General features: G+C 42.4%; 1 protein-coding gene across 1 annotated transcript in view; it reads left to right on the top strand.

Annotated features, from left to right (window-relative positions):
* Positions 1-21,229, top strand: part of KCNQ2 (potassium voltage-gated channel subfamily Q member 2) — a 359,037-nt gene extending 337,808 nt beyond the window's left edge. Inside the window, exons 13-17 of the mRNA XM_078650429.1 lie at positions 1,293-1,398; positions 2,958-3,089; positions 6,321-6,407; positions 18,112-18,235; positions 19,962-21,229. Of these exons, the coding sequence (XP_078506555.1) occupies positions 1,293-1,398; positions 2,958-3,089; positions 6,321-6,407; positions 18,112-18,235; positions 19,962-20,708 (1,196 nt within the window). The 3' untranslated portion in view covers positions 20,709-21,229. The remainder of the gene's footprint in view (positions 1-1,292; positions 1,399-2,957; positions 3,090-6,320; positions 6,408-18,111; positions 18,236-19,961) is intronic.
* The last annotated feature ends 5,844 nt before the right edge of the window (positions 21,230-27,073 follow it).

Below are 27,073 nucleotides of genomic sequence, written 5' to 3'. Positions count from 1 at the left end.
CAGCGTTAAAGGCCCGAGCCAAAGGCGAGGGACTTTAACAAGGCAGCTGAACTTTAATAGCTGGTATAGCCCTGCTACGAAGGGCTATAAGGCTATTAGAACATTCTGCCACTAGAGGGCAGAATGTTCCAACAAATAAAACAACGGCTTCAGTGCGAGGGGATTGAAATTCTCTCAGGCTCCGTGAAGCCTTTGTTCACAGCCAGAGCTGTGAACAAAGAAACATTTGAATGTTGGAGCTCCGGGCTTATACCAGCCATTATAAGCCCAGAGCACAACATTGTTTTCAATGGAGCTACCAACATTCCAATGTTCTAATGGACTTTAATGGAGACAATCATAAATCTGGCTTCAAAGGCCCTTTCTGGTTTCTGAAGAGAGAACTCCATGCAAACTTGCACTAGCTTCTGACCCACCAAATGCTGGGCTATAGGAATGGAATTGCTTGCTCTCTGCTAGCAAGGGGCCTTCCAAGAGGTGAGCTGGAGGACAGTAAAAGGAAGGGAATCCAAGAAGCTCCGGATTAGCACCACAAAACTATAAGCACTCTAGACTTACATATGTATAAGGCAGCTCAAGTCATTTCTTTGCAAGCCACTGACTATGAGTCTGCTGGCGGGTCAGAGATTTTTTATTTGAGTTTGGGTGTCTCATACTGGCGTGTGAGTCTGTGAATCAGTTTCTTTGTGTATTCGGGCTGTGTTTTGGAGATGATGGTCTATATGTGGTGGTCTCTACGTGGATGTATGTATAAACAATATTTGGCTTACAGTTGTGACTATCCACACATTTATTTCAGGGTGTGCCTTTTACCTGCACGTGAGTGAGATGTTGTCAAAATGTCTCTGTCATAAGCATTGTGTGTTTTCTAATCATGTGTTGTAGTATGTGTTGATGTGGTGCCAGGTGGGAAGGCTTGTAACAAGTGTTGTGTGAGGAACAAAACAGCCTGGCTGAAGGAGTAATCATTGTCATCTGTGCCTTCCCACTATTCTGGGATAAGTTAAGGTATCCTTCTACTGTGGATATTGACTAATTTTATTTCAGGACCACTTCGGCCGTCTTCCAGTCTGTTAAGCCAAAGGACGGTCTGGCGAGGTGGTAGCCATTGGTTGCCTCTTAGAACCCTGTCTTCCTCCGGCAACATGGTGGTTTCTGTAGTGTTCCGTCAGTGTCCCTGTGTTGTTTTTTCTGTCCGGGGGGAGCTGAAGGCATCAGTCCCATTACTGACATTGTCCTTTCTGGACTGTTCTGCTATCTCTATTAAGGGACCTTGTCTTTGCACCTAGAAGCAAGCCTCCCTGGTGAGGATGTTCCAGAAGACAACAAAAGCTGTAACTGTGACTTTGCGACAGAAGATCTGACGCCCGGACTCAAAGCTTCGATCCGGGCCGTGTGGTAAGATCTGGTTACCAAATTAAATTTTAATGTGACCGGCAGCAACATGGTATTAAAAACAAGTGAACGGTATAATGAGGAATTTATTGTCTCCTCACTGTGGTGAGTATGGTCAACATGTTTCTGCCATTTGGCCCTGTTGGGTCCATGGCATTCATCAGGACCTAAAATAAGGGGGCTCTGTTCTTACCAGCCTTGTGGTGAGAAGGTACCACTTTGTGGGGTGACCTGTGTCACACTCCACCATAGAAGGGCTCACGTTAAGCCCTAGGACAAGAGCCTACATGCCCCATGGGAGGAGGAGAGATGGAAGACCCCTGTAGAGAAACTTGCCTCAAGGTACATATCCCGTGATTGTACCTGGATGTGTGCTCCTTTCCTACCCAATGTCTACAGGGGTCTTCCATCTCTCCTCCTTCCATGGGGCCCATTTTGTGTTGAGCATTTGTTGTTGGAGGCTGCCTGCTCCAAGCGCTCCACGCCTCTAGTTCCCTCTCCCAAGATTCTCCAGGGGATAGTGTGGTTACACAATACCTCTGGTCTTACCTGTTCTGAGCCGCAAATCTGCAAACCTCAGAACATTGTGTATTTTTTCCAAATAAGTTTCATGAGGTTTAACTTGGAGAATTTTTTTTATGGAAAACTGCCAGGATGGTGCAACATTTGTGCAGAGTTTTTAATCCCAATCTGAGCGCAAATGCCCATGTGCATTCTAGTCCAGATTACTGACCCAGCTGTAATGATGGCACAACCGATTTGTGATGTCCCTCTTTACACAGCATCTCATGAGAGGCTGCTAATGCTTATTTGACTTTTCTTGTCATTGCATGCATCATTTTAGGTTGTGTTTGAAGATGAAGGCTGTGAAGGTTTATGTAATTTGATAGGTTCCGGAAGGTGTGTTTGAATGCCTAAACTCCAGTTACGCCTAGTAACCACATCAAGTTCTAGATAGTAAAAGAAATAAACCAAATGATAAAATATAGCCTGGTTTGATACTCCTTAAATTTGTGAATCCGGACTTATACTTGAGTGATATTGGATTTTTTAAATAATTGAAATCACTTGCCTCACTTACTACATGTATACCTTGAATGTGTGCCATCTCCATATCTCTGAAATAATATTGTTCAAATATTGTTCAAAGATTGAAATTTTTTTTTTTACACAATTTGGAAGTACACTACATTTGATTTTAAATTAGATTCTTCATGGTCAGACGTAGAAGCCCCCAGAGATTTATTAGATATTAGGCCCATAGATTTTTGCAATCAAAGGATTCTAACTTCTTTTGTACAGGAATGGCTACTTTATGTAACCAGAAGACTGTATACTTGGTAATAAGCAGGTGTCTTTAAAAGTCTAGCACTACTGGCATCTAACCAAACATAGGTTTAAATGCTGGCCTGTCAGAAATGTTTCCCATCTGCTATCCTTCTTGGACTCTAAGCATAAGCACTTCCATGCAAGTTATGTTACATTAATTCCCACAATACCTGTTCTCAGATGGTGGAGCATCAATGATTCTCACTTGTTCATTTCTGTTGTTCTCACCAAAGTGTCATGCGGTTCCTGGTCTCCAAGCGAAAGTTTAAAGAGAGTCTGCGGCCTTACGATGTTATGGATGTGATTGAGCAGTACTCGGCTGGACATCTTGATATGCTTTCCCGGATCAAGAATCTTCAATCCAGGCAAGCGGCTCCCCCTGTTCGAAGATCTTTTCTAATTATCTCTGGGTTCATAAAATCTCATTTGTGCACCTGCTCAGGGATGGAGTTCTATGAGGGGCTCTAGAAATAATTTATAGGAAATATTGTGAACTGGGTACACTAATATGAGCTCAAGACGAATTAGAATAAGCAGCGGATACTTCCTTATGAAGAAAGAATATACAATATTTTTGTATTAGTTAGGATTAATATCATACTGCAATTAGATGTATTTCTTTATTAAGGATATATTTTTGGTATTTATTAAGAATTATATATTTTCTTTATGCCTTTTTCCACAATTTCCATCATATATATTTTATTTTTCTACATATATAGTATCTCAGGATTTCTTATAAGTTCGATACATATACTTATATCCCTTACTGTATTTCTCTCATATTAAATTCATTAACTATATATCTCAACATACACAGATGCACATTATACTCTTATTTTTCTTTCATCACTGTTGTCATGAGAACACCATAATTGATATGACATTTTCTTATTTTGCTATACAATTCTCATCTCAAGTCTTTTAAAAAGTAAACATATATTTGTTGTTGATTTAGAAATATTAGAACTCAAACCATAGACTTTAGCTCTTAGCCAGAAAGAAATCTAGAGCACAAAGACGCTTCCTCTATTTATTTGTGCAGAAAAAACTGCCAACAAAATGCAGAATAAAGCAAAGCATTACAATTGCTGGGCTAGGTGGGGCTAGGTTCTACTTATCTATGGAAATATCATTTCTAAGAACTAATGTTGTTTCTTTGATGTAATATCAGAAGAGGTAATACAACTATCTTAGAACATGGTGGAGTCTTTTTTGGATTCTAAAATCACAGCTGGAGGGTAGGGAACTGGGTAAATACAGCATATTTAAAGAAGATGAAATTTAGAGAGCTGCAGACCATGGGAGCTTAATTGATTCAGATGTTGAGAAGACACATTGTGAGTCTACATAATAATTGCCACTGACTGCACTTAAAATTTTATTTAAGATACGCGTACCATTACTGCTCATAAGCTAGAGGAGTGCAGGTGCCGGCGTAGTCTTTGATGAATCTATGTATACGCCTCTAGTGAGCGAAATATGTAGAGTGCTGCTAAGAGCATATCTGTGCATGAGTAAATTCCTCTGCCGCACTGGTAAATTCCTGCCACACAAATCTCCCTGTGACCATAAATTCTATATGTATCCAGCATGTCCACAAGTCAGGTGTGTTCTTTGTGTTTGCCAGAGTGTCTACAAATGCCTACTGTATGAGTGAATGAGCCCAATATTGGTGATGTTCTTGTTGAGAAAGTTGGAATTGATATAGGGCGATCGATCTCGGGATCGACTAGTGCGCTAAGGTGATTCTCATTCCAAGAAAGAGGCTGAAATCAACAGATTGGTTAACATGATGGCTGTAATGGAAGTGGATTCTTTTCCAAATATTTGATGCCTACTGTCAAATGTTTTCATGGAAGGGAGGAGGGTCTAGAGTTTGGTGGCACTGACTGAGAAGAAGCTGCTGGCATTGGAGATTGATGGAAATGAGGGATAGTCAAGCCAGCCGTAGAGGCAGAACTGAGATGTTAGGCACGCATGCCTGAAAAGGATTCATCGAATGAAGCCAGGCAAACAAAAACTGAAGTTGCAGCTGAAAGAACAATGAAAATTGGTAAAAAAGAATACCAGAAAATTCGGTGGGTTAAAATAATTATTATGACTGGGACGTTTAGCAAATGATGAGGTCCTGGAGCAATGCTACTGCTCACTGTAGGGCAATTCTGGAGTAGATTGTCATTGCACAGTGGATGTGAGGTGCAATTGAGCATTGAACAGGTATAGGCAGGTCAATCTCCTTGCACTCAGAATTGTAGCATGTAGTGTACTTCTAATGTAAAAAAAAAGCATTGACCGGTTGACCTGTAATTACTTTGAAGCAAATGTTGTACCATGGATGTGCAGTCCAATTAGCCATTGATCAGTGTGCTGTGTAATTATCCACTTTTTGGTGGATGTAAGTTCACAGCAGTGCTACAATTAATATTTAGTTCTACATAGAATTGTCATATATTTAGGGCTGTACAATGTCGCTGGCGAACTTTCAGTGTAGTAAGATGTTTTTGGTTGCTATGCAGTGTAAATCTAACACAATTATGCAGTGTTCAATCGGTGTGCAGTTAATCGATAAAACAAATGGGTAGCACAGAGAATATACAGTTTTATTCCTGTATCATTAAGTATTTTACAATAGATGTATTGAATGTTAGGAGCAGTTAGGCATGGGGCGGTATGTGCACTGTGGGGTGTGGACAGTAAGCCACATTTGATTTAGTGAATGCCAAAAATATTGCATCCACTATATTTACTACTCTGCATCCACAAGGTATGTAGATGTAGAGTTAAGAGCAGTGATAGTAAGTAAATGCAGAGTTAAGAATAGTTATGGTAAGTAAATGTGGAGTTTAGAATAATAATGATAAAACTAGATGTAGAGTTAAGAATAGCCTTGGATATTAATGGTAAGTAGATGTGGAGTTATGAATTGTAAATAGTTACCTTAAGGGTGTAGTGGATGCGATATTTTTGTAGGTCGATATTGTTGACCTTGATATAGTAACATAGAACCCACCATTAAGTCCTTCTTTTCTCTGGTTGAGCTATCCACAATCCTTTTTTTGAGCTAACCCTTGCGAAGTGGGCATGTGTAGACACTCTAATTTCATTAGTGAAGTCATGTTGTTCGATGTGCATTGTTTTTGTATAGTGTAAGTGTTTATATCCATCTCTGTCCTTGCAATCCACTCCCACCAAAGCGTCAGCTCCTGTCTACAGTTTCTCTTCGGCACCACCAGATGTCACTTCCTCCTGCTGTTCCAAGAATATATGTTGCCTCATATCTCTTGTATAAGCTGGATATCGCAATATATATATATATATATTTGAAAATATATTCCAGTGCATGCTGCAACAACCATATTTCTGAGTCGCTTTGGTTTTTGCCCATGCAGTTGATCTGACCAAAATATAAAATCATGGCGACCAGAGCAAAGAAAAGTGGTATTGTCTGTGTTCTGTTTTGAGTGGAATATATTTCCTTCTTTCCCACTGATTTCTGGGCCCTTGTATTTCTCCGACTCTCCCTTTCACCCCCACCTGCGCAAAGTGGCTGCGTTACATATTTTGCTGGTGTTTTTTCTATTTACTTTTGTCAGGATAGATTTGATTGTTGGGCCCCCACACCCTTCAACTCCCCGGCATAAGAAGTTTACAAGCAAAGGATCACCCCAGTACACGCCTAGGTCAGGCTTCTTCTCACCACTGACGTCTTGTATGGGCTGTTATTTCTTTTTCTGCCCCTCTGCTTTTGATCTGCACCCCTTTTCCCCCCTCAAGTCACCTGACGGTCTTTGCTCCTTTCTTATTAAAAATCAGTTATTGTTGTAGAATCTTCTTTGTAACCTCCAACTTTGGATTGGCTGCACCTGAATACGCCTGTATTCACAGCCAATAGAGTAACCTAAATGGGTCTTATGTGGCTGATGCCTTTGAATGGGCTTAACAGGTGGGGAAGAATCAATCACATGCCTGACATGTGGCTGAATCTGACCCAACCATTCTCACCTTCAGGGACATCAGCAAACCCAGCAAATTAGAAGACTAACCCTCAGGCCACACGAGAAAGTGATGGATGGAACGCTTAAATTAATCTCATCCACTGGTAATTTCCCGTGGCTGCATACTAGTCTATTATTATTTTGCATACCATGCCACCTCAGTTTGGACCCAGCTGAATGCAAATCTGTCTCGACCCTGCTCCAATGGGAACAGTTCTGCCTGAACTGCAACGCCAGGTCCTCCCTGATCTGGAACACAAGGAACCCAGGACCAGTTTTGCCCTTATTACGAGCTCATCAGCCAAGCATTCCTTGGTTCCAGTGACCCAGTGTGCATGGGACCCATATCTTCCACTGCCTGCCGATTGTCTCTAACTATAGAAGTAGTTCACAGATTTAATAGAATATGTTCATTTCTTCATATAAGCAAGTGTCCCAAACAGCAGAGTATTTTAGCTTTATACTATGAATTTCTAGAATACAATAGTCCTATAGGAAAAAAAGTATTCCCATCAGACAGGTCATCCCGACCTTGACTTTCATATGGATAGGGTACAAGAATATAGCCACATTATCATTGTAAAAAAAACTGCTGCATCTATATATTTAAATCAACATTGTACCCTGTTACACTTTTTGTCAAAAGCACAAAAATTGAAATAAAATATCTCCCTTTTGTTTTACTTATGGTAAATACATTGCTTTCGTTACAAAATCCATTCGCTTTTACATAATCAATTTTTTTTATTTCATACCTTATTTGATCTTACACATTTGTATGAAAAATAGACCTCTGAACCCTCTCCCCACTCACATGCACACCCCAGTCAGATAGTAAAACAGCCCTCAGCTAAGTAATGATGCTTATTAATACTTGTATGCATAAAGTTCATAAATATTGGTGGTCATAGCCAATAGGCGTAAGTAGGATTTTGTAATAAAAAACAATTGCTATATGTAAAAATAAAAAATATGATATTTTATATCAAATTTTGTGGTCTTATCAAAAAGTTCAAAAGGGTGACATGTTGAATTAACTATATGGATGCAGGTTTTCTTCTAATTGTATTAGGTATACCCAAAGCATTAAAATCAAATGTACACAGGTGTTGTGAATGTGAGCTGAAGAGGGCCCAAAATCGCATACTCCTGAGAGTACTTAAAACATCCACTATCTTATTTTTCATCATCCTTGTTCCATGGATACAATATTCACATGAGAACATCCCATAGATTTTGATAGAGTGTCAAAGCATCTGTCAATACCAGTCTTTGATATTAAAGATTTCCAACATAGGGGAGCAGGAGGGTCCTCTCTTCCCCCTTGTGTGCCAAACTTCCTGTGCTATCATAACACATGCATTGCCACGCCAACTTCTGAGTGATAGAAGATTGGCTCCATTTATTAGGTTCCTAGCAGTCCAATAAACTAAATTCTCCGCTCCAAGAGTTTTCAACTGCTCCCACTCACATGCACCCACACCCCCACACACACACAGAAAATGGAAAGTGGTAATGAAACCTAGCAACTGAAGACAATCTGAAAAATAGATACAGGCCCCTATTGAAAAAGCTGACACATATATCAAAAAAGCCCTACATTTCAGAAATCCTCAGGCTAGTCAGGTGCCTTGGAGGAAGGGGGTTGTGCAGAGCTGCCGGGATGATGCTACCAAACCTCTGGTGTGCATTCTTCCGCCGCTTGGCAGTTTGTTTAATTTCTGCTCTATTTCTGCTTTGTTTGATTAGCCGATTTGGGTTTTACTATTTTGGGTTTGGTTTTGTCTTTTGAATGCTGATTGATTATCAAATATTTGCCTTCTGGAATAAATAGAGAAATAAAGTATCTCTGCATGGGAGCATGAAGCATGCAAGAGCCGGGGGAATGCGCTGAGCCCTGTTTAGCAGAGCGGGTAATGGAGCCCGGCCCTGCCAAGTGAAAATGGGTGGAGGCCGGATGCCTAGAACCCATGCATCTTGCAACTTTTCTGAATCCAACCTATCTCTCAGATCAGCCCTCTCTATATTCAATGTCTTTGCTTTAAATGGGGTCATTGCCTTAAAAGAAGGGCACTGTGGGAGTTTGTGTTTCAGGTATGGTAGGCAAAGATCTTAAACACCAATACATTATGGGCCCATATATAGGGCAATACTGGCCTTCTAATTGGGCTAGAGCTTCTCTTGTAAGTGCAACCGATCTGTTATGACTCACTGGCCACATTGATAGGAAAAGATGAAGGATGGACATTTGGGGAGTTGGTGGACTCTGACTCTTTCAGGTATGGTAATGAGTATTCCTATATGCTATCACATTTTACTTATAACCCATACAGAAGACCAATACAAAGGCAGCTATCAATGCTGTGTCTCTCTTTTGTTTTTATTCTTGGTAAGAATATAGATGGACACAGATTGGTGGGCTCTTTCTTGGAGTTTAGAAAATTAGACCAGATGACGTCCATTCATCTCTTTTGGTAATACGGTCACATGTGATCTATATTAAACTGCCTGTCGCAATATCATCGAATGATGACCTCATGTGAAGGTGTGGGATTTAGGCAAAAGATTTTCTTGTTGAGATTTGAAAGTATTTTCCCAAAAAAGTTCCATACAGATGTGGCTCCACAAACACGGAAAGTCTTTAGGCTTTTCTAGGATTCTTAATATCTTTGTTATGTTATGTTAAAAATGTTTATTCAGTGCACGGACACCAAGCGGTTTCATGGCGCTAGAGACAACAGGGAGGAGGAGGATGGGGAATTACACAAAGGCCTGCCGGAAGAGATGAGTTTTGAGTGAACATCTAAAAAGAGTGTAACTGGGAGAGAATCTGAGTTCACTCGGGACAGCGTTCCAGAGTCTAGGGGCCAGAAACGCAAAACGGAGGCCACCATGTTTTTTGCGTTTAACTGTGGGGGTGGTGTTGTCTTTCTTCCTAATCTGTCTATTTATACATGTACCTTTTTCTTCAGCATATGGAACAAAGGGCCTGGTGTAGAGTTTGGTGGAAAGGATATTCTTCCACAAACGAAGTGGAGTACCGTGCCCCCCAAACTAATGGTTTGCTGCTCAATTTAAAGTCAGTAGATGTTTTGTTTTACAGAAACAGACTCCCTCTTTGGGATTTTGTTTTTGTAAGCCAAATATGTTTGCTGAGCGCCCGCATGAAACATGGTGATTTATTAGAAACATTGAATGCCTCCAGAGGAGCTGCCGTGACAATGACTCCGCTGAAGGCACGGAGACCTCGACCAGACAGGTGGAGATCTCTAAATATGTGTGTGGTAGTCTGCCACACTTTAAATCATGCCCTAAAATCACTTCTATCAAACTCAAGGTGGGCAGTATTTCCAGTACCTGACAGGGGTCAGCACCCTCTTTTATTATCAAGCCACCCACTCCCTGATCCCTGACCAGGACGCCTCACCCTTGAAGTTGTAAAAGCTTTTGAACTGGTGGGACAAACTCCAGATAAGACAAGCAAGAAAGTGATGTCATTTATTGTCTTATTTTCGCTACATCATGGGGAGTAAAGGCACATGATCATTGAGTAATGTTCCCCTAAAGTTAGTATCTACGAGTAACAATGCAGGAATTGCCCATCAATGAAGTGTGCTCCTTGTGTGGTAATCCAGTTCCTGCTGATTCCTGTCCTATAACGTCATGAACCAGGATGAGACGCTAAGATCCTGTTGAAAAATGGGTATGTGTTTTCCGACCACTATACAAATCTCTGTGTGTGCAGGGATTGGAATTCTGAGTTGTGTCATAGTTACTGTGCCCGGCAGTTACGGGTTATGTTAAATACCTCACCCTTCATTAAATTTGGTAGGCCAAATCTGTTGGTATTAAACAGGGGAAAACAGGACAGTATTTACTGTAGCATGCAGAGTTTGGAGTGGTAAGCACCAATTTCCACATTATTCCTGAAAGACACATAATATGTGATTGTTATAGCTCCTGATACATTTCTAAGCCTGGGGAGTCCTATTTTATCAGGTGCAATAAATAGCCCCTACTCCATAGCATCCTCAAAGTCAGGCACAGGCACACGACAGTAAGTGGCATTGATTGTTGACGTGACTGTCCCACACCCATAGTGTAAAGTTACTGAAAGGAAAGGGGTTTGTTATACTTCTGTCCCAAGACTGGACTTTTCACAAATTCACTTTGAGTTGTGAGTTCAGCCCTTACCGTATTATTGTCCTAATCCCAATGAATGAATCAATTAGAACATCAGTTTGACTATTGACACATTTGTTCCCATCTTTGGGGCAAGCAACACCACCACTGCCATTCCTTTCTCCAGAAGTGAGGATACAGGATTTATCCATTCAGACCATGAATAAGAGTATCTGTGATCCTGGAAGTGATGATATAAGAAGTGATGCGGGGTGTGCAACACAATGTGCATGTGTCTTTGTCTGTGAGGATTTCTTGGGAGATACACACTTGATGTCGCACCCTCAGGATCTTTTCTATTCTATAAAAATAGAATGAAGGCATTAAATATGATTAGTCATACCTACTATGATAAAATTACATTTTCCTTTGATTGTCTGAGTACCATTGACAAGTGCCGGGACCCTCATTCACCTTTTTAATTAACATTAGTTACTTTGCACCATCTTTTGAAGGTGATTCGGGTCGGAGGTTATCTAGGATAAGTTTTAAATATGTGTCTTCACCATTAGCTACTTGCAGGAGGGTTTTCTATTTCCCTAAACCATAAATAAACTCTGATGGTACCTGTTGCATGATTAATGAATGTTGCATTGTGAGGTTGTGTTACATTGTTTAGTTGTGGTGTTACTGTGCCATTCTGTTGTGTAGCTGTCTTGTGTGGTGTTGTATAATACTGTTTTTGCTGCTCTGGTATTGTGTTGGTACTACTCTGTTGTGTTGCTTAGTGCTGCCGTTTCATTGTTTTTGAATATTTTTTTGTGCTGAGTTGTCATCTTGGCATTTCAATCAATTATTGTGGGTACTTTTTTTATGATTGAGGTGTGTTGTGTTGTAGTGCATTGTCTAAAAATATTTTGTTGTTGTTCAGTTGTTACAGATAGGTAAGGAGGCAAAGTTAACTGGGCCTCAGAATGGTTAACCTTACTTTTTAAAATACTTTGACCAGAATATAAATTCACTTGAATTACGAATCAAATTGGGTCAGGGGCATTTTGATTGCGCATTTTTTTAATACGCTCAGTAGTTGCTATATGACAGAGCAACAATTCATATGGAACTTTGACATGGGGAATGCCAATTTGGGGGATATGAAATTTGAAACTAAAACTATTAGTAAATTGACACAACTTTCATGCCAGTCTGTACACTGGGTTTGACGTTATTACTGAAAACACAGGTGTACAACCTTTAACTCTTTCAAGACTGCTCAACAACCTTTTCTTATGTAAATATCTTGAACAATACTTATTTAGGTAGAATAATTAAAAATACCTATCCTGAATTTAGTTCAATTCCATGTTTGGCTTACTTCCCTTTTTGAGGTTTTCCCTGTAGCAAAAGGGAAACAATCATTGGGCACTTGAAATGGAAAACAACTATTTTAGAACACATTAAATAACGTGTTATGCTCATGAGCAATGGGCAAGAAATGTTAAATGGAGAACCTGATCTTTGCCCTATTTTGGACAGATTTGTGAAATAGCCTCACTGTTATTAGCAAATCATAACTCACATTTCCTATGGAAGTCTCAACTTTACCATAAATACAGAGTTACTCTTGTTCCTAGTACTCCTGAGAGAGTAATAGATAAAGAGACAGAAGAGGCGATGAAATATACATTAGAACAAAGACACCTCCAGAGCCATAGGTTTGCTCTTTAAAATTCTCCATGCTTATCAAAAGTTTTAGAATGGTTTAATGTAGCTTATAAGATAACTCTGGAAATAAATCATCATTAGAGTAGGGCTTTGGGAGGGGCGACCTACCAGCGGGAGGCCTACCCCTCCCGGAGGATTTTTGGCCGGGGGGGGGGGGTAGCAGCCAGCACCTCAGTTGGGCTGGTTGGGCTCTATGGGCTATCTTTGGGCTGGGTGGGCTGCTGTTGGGCTGTCTTTGGGCTGGGTTATTATTTAACCGCCATTTTAGGGTACTAGCCACCATTTGGTGGTAGTGACCCAGCAGCCGGTTGTGGGTGGTCCGGTGGGCGCATTTCTTTTTCCCTCCCACCCCCCTTTTTGCTATTTTAAGTTTGTTTTTGGGGTGTTTCTATTTATTGGATTTCGTGAGATGCAGCATATTGAAGGGGCCTCGTTGGGAGCGGGTGCATCGTGAAGGTTTATTGTATGGGGATTTGTCGCTGAAACAGGTGATGGTGTGTTGTTCACTCTTTTGGGGTGGCGGTTTTTTCCTAAATACTGGGGGGATTTTAGGAGATCTGGTTTTACCGTTGGGGTAGCTACAAGAAGTTATTTAGTTAGGTAGATAGGAAAGTTGGCAATTGCAAGTTTGTGTTTATAATTGTTGCAGGGGGGAACCATGTTTAGGGGAGGGGGTGGGGTATGTCAGGATAAATATATTTAGCGAGGTTTCGTTTTGTACGGCACAGGCCAAGGGAATTTATTTGTAAGGTGCACCTGCTTCCAAAAAGCGGTCTTTTTCACACCAACGAGCTGGTCTGTGGTCTGTGCTGCCCCCCCCACTCTTGTGGGCCCAAATATATCTTATGGTCAGGCACATCAATAGATCCTTTGTCAGCCAGCATAATCAAACTCACGTCTTATCTTTAGAGGCATAGAGCCGGATTCACAAAGGTTTGTTCTGGATAGGTGAGATGGGATCTTGAAAATTCAATTGTAAGTTAGGAGTACAACAAGTCAAACCTACTCCCTAAAAAACCTTTGTGAATTTGGCTGTGTATTGCCATCTTCATCAAACAGAACACAAATATTAAGCCTTATTTTAGGCAATTAATGATTGTTATAGAATCCTTGGGCACTATAGCTGGGCCCTAAAAGTGAGTTCCAAATGAGTATTATGATGCTTTTTTGAAGTGACAGTGGTGGTGATATTTAAAGTGATAGCGGTGGTGAAATTTAAAGTGACTGCAGTGGCGGCATTGTTCAGTGTTTTTGCTGGTTTTCAAAGTGTCATTGGTAGACAAATCTTTACCATAATTGTTGCATGTCTTCATAATTTAAGCCTTTTTTCTCAGACTAGGTTATATTCTGAGGGTGCAGGCTTCAGTCACAGATACACAAATTCATGCACAGATGTTCTCACACATTCACCTGAACATAGACATACATCCACAAATTCACTCACAGACACCCAGTCACACATGCCACAATATCTTACAAACGTCCCTCTTTCATCACTTTCATCACTTTCTGCTGCACAGATCAACAGAATGTTCTCTTTTATGTTACTGTGCCGTGTTTTGACTCACATGGCAGTGATGGGCCAATTTCCTACATCTATTTTGGGGATGGTTCCTTCCTGGTCAGGGATACTGAAGATCTGTATTTTACATCACTTCATGTAGGTCACATCTTAGACCATTGTACCTGAGCAGCCTTTACAGAGAAGTGTTGTCATGAGGTTATATCTTTCTTGGGCTGCACTAACAGGGCCAGAAGAGACACTGAGGATGGATATGTTGGCTCCAGCTGACCACATTGCATTCCTGGTTAGGCCTTCCTGTGAAGTCACTTCAATATTTCTGAGCTTTGCAGATGAGTCCCAAGAAGTGTGTTTTCTGAGGACCATAAGGACAGGATAACACAGGTCATAAACCTAGATCACTTGATGGGTGTGATTTCTGAATCAACACCTTTGATCACTTCTGTGGGAATAGGACACTTTACCCTGCATTTTTTACTCTGCACGGCTTTACCCTGCATTTTTATTCCACAAAAATCTTTACAACGCAGGGCTTTACAATGCAATTCGTTACAACGCATTCCCCATTCCAACGCAAATACTAGTCTAACTCCATGGGGGCGTTACTTTGGGGAATGCTTTCTAACAGTTTTGCGGTGTAAAGCCCTAAGTTGTAAACGTTTTTGCGGAGTAATAAATACGGGGTAAAGCTGCGCGGAGTAACAAATGCGGGGTAAACTACATTTCCTCTTCTGTGGTGGTATTCTAGGCCTGAGGTGAGATTGCCTTGATTATGACGAGGAGACATTCCACTTTATATTTACACACTTGGGGCCATATTATGCATAGCACGCACTTTCCCTATTTGTGCCACAGCGCACCTTTCAGTAGCTGCGCAGGGTGCACGCAGGGATAGTGCGCCCTATTACAATGAATAGGGTGCCCCCAGGGCACCGCAAACTGGTGCTGCCCTGCGGGCAGTGCATTCTGTGAAATACAGAGAGGCTGCTTCACACCGCTCCATTATTCTATGTGCAGGTGGCAATTCACCTGCCATTTACAGAGGGGTTAGAGACCCCTCTGCAGGTGAGTGTGGTAAGTTACTGCACCCTCCTGCATGGGCATGTCTGGGGGATCACACTTTGAGAGGGCCGATTTCAGGAGGTGCGCTGACAGTGTGCCACATTTTTGTGGCATAGTGTTATTGTTTCCTAAGGAACTGTATGAGTCTGCACATGTGTCTATAATATGGCATGGGTACAGAGGCAAAGAGATTCCCTCATTTGCATGGGGCCACAACACCATAAAAATAAGGGAATGCCCTTTCATGATAGCACTGGTGACACATGTGCACCAGCGTCATCAGCATTCAAGAAGGGGCAGCACATGTGTTTGCGGCCCCTTCTATAATACCAGTGTGCCTTGGTGGCCCAAAGTATGGGCTCACACACCTGTCGCGCCAAGCGCACAATGTGAATGTATAATACAGCCCTTCGGAGTTTGGTGGAAGGGATCACTTTCCCCTATACATTCTGCTTTCCAAGAATAATTTACACTCTACAATTCCGTCTTTTTTCTTTATTCTCTCCTTCATATTGTCTTACTCTTTTTTTATGTATTACTTTTCATTCCTTCTGCTTTTTATGTCTGTTCATTCTTGCTTTCTGTATCCTTTTTGCTTTGTGCATTGATCCCTTCACTCCTTCCCTTTTCTTTGCTTTTCAGCATTTGTTATGTTTTCCTTTCTTTTAGTGACTTTTTCTTTATTCTTCTATTTGTTTTTTGTGCTGCTTCTTTTTTGCTGATCTTATGTTTGTGTTTATGTTTGTTTTGGCTCTCTCGTTTCCTTTCTGAGCTTTCCTCCTGTATGTGCTACCCTCTCTGTTTGCCTCTGCTATTCTATTGTGCAGTAGGACTCAAGTTGCTTCTTTTAATTCTTCATGATTATACTAGCCTTAGTTTACTCAGAAATCAATTCAGTCTCCTCCTGCCTCATTTGCCTGTTTCTTTGCCATTTTGCTGCACTTTTTTGAATATCACACTTTTATATCCCCTTCCAAATGCATATGCACCTTTCATGCTTCTGTGCATCAGTTCCTGCATGTATACCGCAGTCTCTAGTTCTGGGAACTCCTTTTATAACTAATGAAATCCCAACAATTCTACCTGCCTGCATGATTCTCTTCCTGCTTATTAACTCATGCTGCCCGCGTGAAAACTTACATACAGATGTGCTTTTGGCAAGTCTGTGTGCAACACCTCATACCTGTGTGCACAAATCCCATCATCGTCTTTATCACCCAGCACACTCCCTTCATGCACCTATCTACCCATTGCTCATCTGCTGTTCTGCAACTGAAAGTTGCATCGTCTCCGGTGAAACTGGCACCGTCTGCCTGTTATTGCAAGGACCCTACATTGTTCTTAGGGGAAACATCCTTTACAACGCAACTTTTACAACGCACTACCATTACGACACAACTTTTACAACGCAAGTCATTACAACGACTTGCGCTGAAGGGCGCTCTAGGACAGGGAATAGTTTAATTACTATCCAACACCTTCCCTACTATCCATGGGGACTGGAGTTGGAATAGTAAATTAAAATATTCACTATCCAGCGCCCCCAACGCAAGTCGTTGTAATGACTTGCGTTGTAAAACCTGCGTCGTAATGGCATGCATTGTAAAAGCATGCGTTGTAACGTCATACATCCTGTTCTGAGGCTAATGATCTGGTGTTGCAGGGAGGGACCCCCTCCCTGGATACAGAGGCATCTATTAAGAAACCACCTTAGACTTTTGTGTAAGACCTTTGTGGCTAGTCCATGTCTATGCATACAGTACTAATGTACCTGTCTCCTTGAGCATACGTGAGATCTGCCTATGCGTACTGTGCAACTATGCCTCTACCAGTGTTCTTTCAGTGAAGTCCAGCTTGTCCATCTAGCGTAGATAAACCATTCTATGGATATAATATAGACTGGCCTTCCCTGCTCGTGCATACATTGCAGATCTGCTTGTCTATAGTGTTTATTCCTGCCAGTACCTTTCAGTGCAGTCTGTGCAGATGTATCTTGGCATGCAGTGTAGATCAACCTCTCTGTGCATACATTGCAGACATTCCCGTCTCTGCCTGTCCCAGGACCTACACAGCCGTGACCTGCTTGTCTTTGTGCGTATGGCATATGGCACTTATCTGTCTGTGCTTGTGCACACAGAGCAGACCTACCTATTAGGCCTCTTCTAAACTGTCTCAATGCATACGGAAAGGCTGTAGTACCATTCAATGCCACTTATGTATAGGATGCTGCGACAGCAAATAGCATCAAAGGCATAGATTCTTAAGGGCTTAGATATAAGCATAGAAACTATAGAGGGGTCCATGCCTGTCACCAAAAAGTGACTCCATTGTTAATAATATGCTGTACAAACTGTTGTGTGAGTTCCTAATACTTAGTTATTTATGGGAGATAACAGATACACAATATAGTGGCAAATGAAGTATACTTAAAATTGACCTCGAGACAGTGTCCTGGAAACTGTGAAATTATATTTTGATGTCAGTTTTGATGTGGGTCAACCATTTGCTAACAATGAGCAGTGCTAGTCCTGGGCCGTGCAGGCATGCCAGTCATGAGGTGTGCCACTCATGATCTGCGCCAGTTGTGAGGTATGCCAATCGTGGAATGCAAAAATCCAGACATCTGTGTTCATACTTTAGGTAATTGCTGATAGACTACCAAAGTTATTGAAATAGCCCACCCTTCCCAATCGATGGTGTAACTGATGTTAGATAAGATGGGTTTTCATCGTCTAGACCCCCTACAGTGTCCTGAGGTGGTATCCTAAACATGTTTAGACAAAAGTATATCCTGGGTGGCGATAGGTGGTTGGGGGTGTTGAGAAGATGGCGAATGGGGCATCAGGGCATTAATTTTTGACACAGATCCTTCCTGAAGCCTGGGTGGCAGGGTTTACTCTCTTCAAAGACCTTTACTAACTAGACTTTTGGCCTTTCCTGGGTGTCTTGTGCTCCTGCCAGAGTTGACCAAATCGTTGGACGAGGTGTGTCGATTACAGACAAGGACCGATCCAAAGGGGCAGGAGAGGGGGATCTGCCTGAAGACCCCAGCATGATGGGACGGCTTGGGAAGGTCGAGAAGCAGGTACTGTACTGAGATATCTTTTTACACAACCTATTGTACCCAGATTTTCTTGGTTCGACCCATCGATCATCAGCAATTCCATAAGTCATAGTGTATTTCAGGGAGCACTTAACTAATAGGTAATAGGACCATTATAGCCTTACTCCTCTTTTTTGTAAGCTGACTTTAACCATACCCATGAATCATAAAGTGGGGAGAAAGAAAAGAATGCGATCCAACCAATTTCCTTGGATTGTAATCTCACAAATCAATTAGGGGGGGATTGGATCACTTGTCCTGCTAACCTTTGTTTTCAGGTCACTGGGATGTCCCTTGGTAAAAAACCCTCATGCATGTGAGTGGATGTTTTTTCTGGTAGCGGTATATCTTGTTTCTCCGCTATAACACTCTCGTGTCTGCATAATCACTGGGTTAGTTGGTATGCAGCCTCTGCCAGGAGGTGATAACCCAAGGTTAAAAGCAGTAGTGTCCAGTGACAAAAAGTGAATGTGAAGTTAAAATAACTCGGACAGCCAGAGGGAAAATGTATTATTCCTGGATTCGAGTTAGGGGTGAAAATCTATCAGATATGCGTCAAGAGAATTATTAAGGTTCTCACGCTATCAATTTTCGTGCGTTAAAAGGTACCCAAACAACCTCTAAGAAAGAAATACCGAGGTTGGTTTGAGGTATTTTTATCTTTTATAGTACCCTGTGAGAAAAAATATTCAAAGTGCTCCCTGAAATATGGCCAAGCCCATCCTTGTTTTTAGGCATCAGGATGAGTCCCGATGATGAAGCATGACACTACTAGAGTGGATGAGGGTCTATCAAAGAAAAAAATGATTTTTTTCATCACTAGCAAGGTTTCTTTTCAGAAGTGATTTTTTACACTTGGCAGGGGATACCTTTTTGTGATTGTTGGTTCTAATAGGGAGGCTGTATCTCCTTATGTGCATATTAAAGTTCTCTCTTCCCTTCCCAGTAGTGGTATCCGGTAGATTCTGCCATGATTTGATTGTTTGTACATATGCTGCTGTTTGCCAGCTAATAGGGTGGGCTATTTTAACTCTTGGCAATGATGGAATGGTCTTAAGCTGATTATCGTATGATGCTAAGTGATATATATATTGGTCCTTGCAATCCATTTCTCTGGGTTTTTCTCTACCTTCATCTTACATATGAGCTGCCAGTCCCTGCAGAGATGTCAAGACTGTTGGACCGAGAACTCAGCCACTCCAATGAGAAGGGATGCTTCTTCTGTCTCTTAGGGAAACAGGGTTCCCTAGCAACACATTTACTCACCACCGTCCAAGCAAAAACTACCATATTTTAAGTCTAAGGATCTTTAACAAAATTTCTGGCGGTTCTGATATGCCAGGAAAACAGTCAGAGTTGTTTTCTATTCTGGAATTGCTTAGTCCTTTCCTTAACAGTTTTTATCCAGATATCCCAAATTCCAGGGTCTTGGCACCAGTGGGTTCATACTAGAATGTGATGGGGTTCCCTGGTCGAGGCAGACCAACCAATCATTTGTCAGAACCAGATAACAAATGTCCAAATTGAAGGAAGTGGCCTCAATGTATAGTTTACTCAAAGGAAAAAGGTTAATTTCTGTGACAAATGTGAGAAATACTGCTTCCTACTACATGAGACGGAACAGTCTCCAACACTTGCATAATCCAGTGAAATTGAGTTTTCAAGGCTGCTATATTGTTCTGTAAATAATTTGTTTTGTTGTGTGCAGGTGATGTCTATGGAGAAGAAGCTGGACTTCCTGGTGAATATCTACATGCAGCGTATGGGCATCGCACCCACCGAAGCCGAAGCATACTTCGTCTCCAAGGAGCCGGCACCGCCATACCACAGCCCAGAAGACAGCCGAGAGCACTTGGATAAGAATGGCAGCATAACAAAGATTATCCGCTCCAGCAGCTCCATGGGGCAGAAGAACTTCTCTGCAGTGCCACCCACTGAAGGTGTATATGGGACCTCCTGCCCCCCATCCACCTCTTGGCAGCAGCAGCCCCTGTCGCAGCCTTACCATCGTCACAGTCATGGCTCCTCCCCAGTTGGGGACCCCACCTCGTTAGTACGGATCCCACCTCCACCAACGCATGAACGCTCTTTATCGGCCAACAGTGGGGTCAACCGGCTCGGGGTGGACCACCCCACGAGGAATGAAGATGGGTCAATCAAGCAACAGGAGGGGGTCTTGCGGGACAGTGACACTTCCATCTCTATTCCTTCAGTGGACCACGAGGAGCTCAACCGCTCTTTTAGCGGCTTTAGCATCTCCCAATCCAAGGAGAACCTGGAGGCTGTGAACAATGGCTGTTTCGCAAGTGTGGCACCCTGCCCCAAAATCAGACCCTACATCGCTGAGGGTGAATCGGACACAGACTCAGAACTGTGCACACCGTGTGGACCGCCACCCAGGTCAGCGACGGGTGAGGGACCTTATGCCGACATAGGGTGGCCGCACACCAAATAACTCACTATGGCGCTCCCACCGCCTGTTGCCACCCGAGTCTAGAGACTCTGCGGACAAAAGGTCAAGCCTGGCTCTGCCTGAGGCTCCACCTCAGCACAAAGCGCTCTTATCTTTTTAAAGGACTGATTTTGAGGTACAACATATTGCACAGATTCAGGCCCATTGCTCACCTACTTCAAATAATATCCTACACAAACCTTGGGAATATCTTGAGGGCAACAAACGCCCTCAAATATATAAAAATCATCCCACACCTTCGTACTTCACTGATGTGCACATTTAGCTCTGAGACACAGGTTGGGGTTTGCAGCGGGCTGGTGGAAAATGCTTTAAAGATCATTGGTCAGCTAATCGCTATTGGGAAGTATTGCTTTTACTTTGGCTGCACACCTTGCTCGTGATTGGCTTTTATACATTTTTTGCTAGGATGGAAATTTCCCCTTACAATTTTTTACAACCCTAAGTACTCAGAAATCCGTCCTATTAACTAAGGATTAAATAATAAAAAATCAGCCACACCATTTTGAATCTGACTCAACCTCTCTCCCTGCCAGCGTGGGACCTGCTATATGAAATGTATGGTACGTTTCACACTCACTTTGACGTACTGTCTAGTGAAGCGTTTGATCCCTTCTAGAAGTTATTTTTCCATCAAATCATCAGAACTACAGTATTTGGTGTGAGAAAGCCACTGCTATATGTCAAACTGCTGGTCACTAACCCGCGGAATAAGTCATGTCACTAGAAAAACCCTTTAATGTTGAGTGAGGTGGTGAGACACAAGTTTGGGGAGACTGCTGCCCTTGTGAGAGTTTGCACAGCAGATCTGGTTGCAACTCTCTGACCATCCAACCTTGGAATATTCCCCCTGTGTAAGACTAGATGGGGGAAGGAGGAGGAGGTGGGCCCTTGAAGGGGCATGGTTTGGAGCACAGACATTGCATGAGAAGCTGAGCATCACATCTACCCAGTCCTGTCAAGTTTTCCAGGTCCATGCATGATGTGCTGGTACAGTCCAGAGTTTTGCTTTGAATTGACTTGTATTCTTGTTTAATTCATCATAAAACAGGACTGCATGTCCCAGAATTCAAAGAAAAAAAACCTACCTAGGAACAGCACACCAGGCATGCACCTGGAAAACTTGGCAGCTATGCCTACCTTCAACAGTGCAAACAACGGCATCTAATGCTGCCACCCTATCTCCTCCGGTGTTTTGCTAAACTCGCAATCCATAACTCCAGTGGAAGCCTCCGCACAAGAGCTGCAAATTTGCTCCATTCAAGTGCTGCCAGCTAAACTTGGGGTATGAGTCACAAACCTCACATTTGAGTAAGTTTACTGCATTTCAGTATTCACAAAATATACTTTTGTAGTAATTGACACTTTTGTAGTAAATCCCACACTACAAATAGCAAAAGATTGGTACTGCTACACTCTCCCATAAAAGATAATGGAGTTAAGGACTCATAATAAAACCCCATATGAAACCAGTAAATTAAAGTCAATGATTAAAAATAATTTAAAAAATATACTGAATTGTAGTAAACTTACTCAAAAGTGTTGAGGAAGGCATATTTTTTGGGCTCATTCCCAGGTTTACAAGGTCTTGTAAATCTGGGAATGCTTCAAAACCATGGGAGTTTCATGGGAACACCCACGCAATGTCCATGGAACGTCCACCCAAGGCAGAGTAACTTAACGCAATAATTTTAGCTGCATTACTCCATATTTTTGGAGCCACTCAAAGCCACGCAGCATCACAAAGTGGCTGTGCGTGGCTTCAAAAATATGATTTAAATAACCTTGTTCCATCGTGCAAGAGCGAGGCAAACCAGGTCATAATTATGGCCCCAAATCCTTTTTAGGAGATATATGAGGTACAGCACCTCATTGATCCCTGTAAGAAGTTGCATTCAAATAATCTGTCCGGCCATGAATGTGTATGGAGTAATTCACTGTATTCCATTAACATGGAAAGGAAAGGGAAGAACTGTAGACTTCCTAAACAGGACAGAAGGTTAGTGTCGAGAAGAGGGTGAGGGGGACAACAGAACCTAACTTGCTTAAAGATTAAATACATTGGTGGGGACCTGAGGCCAGAAGTAGATGCTTGAAAATTCAGTGGCCACACAAATGATGACCATAGAGAAATTAGCTGTCTGATTTAAAACCTCATGTGAATGTTATAATTACCTTATGAATTATTACCATTCCACAGAATCCCGTTGAGACGTATTCTTCATCACGTCACTCGTCACTGAATTAGGAAATATCTGTCTCTTTCCAATTTACTTAAAAGATTTACTTTAGCCATTTATCTGATAAAGATTTGGGAGGATCCGAGTTTCACTCCTCATCACACTCTAACTTGAAGTTTTGTACTATAAGCCAGGGTATGAGAAAAAAATTGGCATTTAAAGAGACTTAGGGGCTCATTAGGATGGCGGGCGGGCTTTGGCCGCCCGCCATCCTATCGGAAATCGGGACCGCCCGCCCTAAGGGCGGGGTCCCGCACGCACCATTAGGATGTGCCCGCCACAGTGGCGGGCACATCCTGTATTTATAGTATTGTGGCGGGCGGATCTCTCTGCTCCGCCCGCCACAATACTAAAAATGCTTTGCATCATTTACATAATCAAAGCGGCAGGCACCGCGCGGTGCCTGCCGCTTTGATTATGCAAATGCAGGGGGGTACCACAGGTACCCCCCGTGTGCCACCCCCCTTGGGCCTTCACTCTGGGGGCCCACAGGGGGCCCCCAGAGTGAACACTGCCTGCCTCTCCGTTGCGGCATTGCCGCCGCGGAAAGGCATTGCACTCTTGCCATTGTAATATGGCTGGCGGTGTCTCATAGACACCGCCACCATATTAATAATTTTCCACCCCGGCCACAATGCGACCGGGGCGGAAAAGTGGCGGGCGGTGTTTTGCTCCGCCGTGGTCCCCACCGCCATTCTAATATGGCGGGGGGAGTACAGGGAAGGATGGCGGGCGGATTGCCCCTGCCAGGCTGGCGGTGGCTACCGCCAGCCTGGCGGGGGCAATCCGCCCGCCATCCTAATGGACCCCTAAGTCTCGATGGCGGAGGCAGCCATCTTGGTTAAGGTTGAGCATCCAAGCCAAAGACGGGACTTCACATTTGGCTGATGCAATGCATGTTAGGATGAGATGTGGCAGTGCCACATTTCCTGTGCAGAGTGCACTATTGTCGGAAGTCCTAAACAGAGATTATCATATATAAACCTACACCAACTTCTCATGCTTCGAAGGTTCTCCTCGGACATGGGAGTTCGACCTTATTAAAGATGGTGGCTTCCATCTGCATGGTCAGTGTTTTGTTAAATACAAGTTATCTCCTGCTCACTGATTAGGCAACATAACACAAAAAGGTCATGGACAGATTGAAAAAAGGGGAAGATCCTATACAGGAAAATTAAATTGGAGTTGTCCTTTAAGATGTATTAGATTTTCTCTAATTGACATCCCCTGCTCCCCACATTCCTCAGTACCCATTAAATATTTGGTATATCATAAGCAGCGCATCCCCTGTCTGATGTTGAAATGAGTAGGGGTGCATCTGTTTACATCAAAGTACAGGGATCAGGGTTCCCCAGCCCCTTATGGCTGTGAGTTTAGGATATGAGTTACAAACTGGGACTTGATGTACCAGATTAAGTTTTACGGAGGTCTACAAGCCCCATTTGGGAGCTGTCACTCTGTCTACAAGCTGCCTGCCTCTTCACATAAGATCTATGTCAAACTGGAGAGAGACCCTTTTATCCATCTGCAACTTGAATATTGTTCCCTTGATCCTCTGGAAGACCTGGTTTTGAGATACATGTCTTTCTCACATCTTCAAAGAACAGTTTGAAGGTCAATGGCACAGGTGGAAGCACAAGGCGGTTTGGGCTTCCGCCTATTTCAGACAATGGAATTTGGAAGGGGCTCAGATGGATGATAGCCATGTTTTTCTGATGGATGCTTCAGATGGGTGGAGAAGATGGAAATTACCCATTACCCACAGATCTATGCACAGATCGATGAGGACAAAGCTTAGTTGTGCTTTTGTGATACTGAATCACAGCTTCTGCTTTATTGATTTTTCTCTGCTTCTGATTTCTCTCTCATTTTGCCTTCTTTCCCCCAGAAAACAATTTCTGTCATTACAACAACACAATGTTGTCACTTTGCCCATATGAGTATTGATGAATGCATACTTTTCTCCTCTTGGGTCGGGATCATTTTGTAGTACCGCTCAGCTCTCTTGTCTTGTTCATCACGTTATTGGATTGTGGAGTGCATTATGGTTTTGATTTATGCTTGCTGCTCAAATGGTCTTTCAGTTCATCCCCACTATCTCTCCATTGTGTATGGGGTGGAGGGTTGGTCCTGTGAGTTGGACAGACAGACTACTCTACATAAAGTCTTCCTCGTTGTTACCACCAAAGTGTTGCCACCTTTCAGAAGTATTTCAATGGGGAGAGGGTAGGTGGATTATGGAAGAGCTACTCTATCACTCGCCACAACTTGTGGTTGTTTGATGGAAAGCACAAGCTGATTTTGGACTGTATCAGTAAGTGAGAATTAGTTAATGTGAGGTACTTTCAGGAAGGATCTTGTGCAGCATTGTTCTGAAGCTCCCTTATTATTTAATTAATATTATAGCTATCCTGCCAAGAAACCACTCACAACTATACCTATTTTACCCAGAAGACTTCAAATGAATTTTCTTCATGTTTATCACATTGAAATGGTACCTCCTCAATTCCCCTCTCCACTGTCTGCTCAATCATATCTTCATCCTTGGCCATTTATGGTATTTGAACACGTCAGCGGACTGAGTCGGGTACTATCATCGGAGCCTTGTGGAGTCATTCTGAGTACAAATTTACAGCTCTGCTGGTGGTATGATAATAGGCATGTGCTGACATTCTGAGGAGGACCCCACTGACATCCCAGGTTTCCAAAGGCAGTATCGTGGGCATGCTATGAAATCCTCACAGCGCTCCACTGTCTTAATTTATTCCCTCCCTTCTACATTTTCTCTCTGCTTACTTTCCTTTTCAAAGCTCAATTTCTCCCTGAAGTTTATCTCTTCATGTGAAGGATTGCAGTTTGTAAGTCTCTCCGGAGCATTTATTTTGCAAGTTTTGGATCTGGATGAGGTGAAGCAGTAAGCTAAGTGAGTTGATTCAAATTCTCCACCACTGAACAAAGCATATTTAATTATTGAATCCCCTTGTTTCGTCTCAAGCCAGCTTTCTCGTCTCCTTTTATTAAACCTCAGGCACCTCTCACACATGCAGAATACCAAAACAATTGTACTCTCATGGGGAATCTATCTGGTAGCAAACTGTAATCAAGGTATATGTTTTCCCATCCTCTACCATGTCAATCCCCACTGGTTTCAGCATTATTTTAAGCGCATAATTAACTCTGTCAGTTAATCCATTGGATTTGGGGTGATATTTTCTTCTTTGATTCCTTCTTCTATGTACGTGTCAGTCAGTCTTCATCACTGCAACTTTTTGGACAATCTGATTAACAACCTGTGCCTTAGTTTTTTGTTAATTTTCCGAAGAGGCCAGTCAGCGTCTTGTGAATGACTCTTTTGAACTTCTCCATTTATCATCACAGACTGGTTGTAATGGACCCAGAAAAATATGTTAAATGTATTATTACAATTTAATACTTTAAAACACTAGACTTGGATTGAGTGACCGATCATTGTGAAAGAAAGCACAGATAACAAAGACTTTTCCCCAAAGTCTCAGTTAATTCTTTTGGGAAGCAAATTCCTTACTCTTGCCATATTTTGTAGGATGATTATTTGGGTACCCTGGGGGGCAAGCTGCCACTTGTTTTTAGAAGTGGATACTGTTTATTCCTGGAGAGGTCTCCTTCACCTTGAAGACTAGGCATTGACTCAGATGTATGTTTACCATGCGTGAGCAAGGTTTGACTGATTGATCTCTTTTTGCACAGTGACTGTGAATTTCAACTTAGCTTTATGCTCTAGATGGTCAAGTCCATGGAAAACAGTAAGTGTTGGATCATTCCAAGGACATGCAATGCTGACCTGGCATCCGCGGACCTACAATGAGGGACATAATGGGGAATGATTACTTTTATTGATTTGAGGGGGCACATACAGCAGAACACATAGAAGCCTGGTGGTGCACTTTACTGAGAGATGATTCCTTGCATGTGCTTTCTAATTTGGATAATCAGACTGGTAATTAATTTTTCTCAAAGGTGCATTCTTGCATGCACAGGTAATCCTGGTGCCCTGTGGTACCTGTGATTTGTTTTCCCCTAAGGTTCTGCCATGCACCTAAATCTGAGGACACGTGAGCACCAGCCATT

This window comes from Lissotriton helveticus, chromosome 7, assembly GCF_964261635.1.
Source record: "Lissotriton helveticus chromosome 7, aLisHel1.1, whole genome shotgun sequence".
NCBI lineage: Eukaryota > Metazoa > Chordata > Amphibia > Caudata > Salamandridae > Lissotriton > Lissotriton helveticus.
Note: the sequence above shows the minus strand (reverse complement) of the source record. Positions and strands in the feature narration are given on the sequence as shown.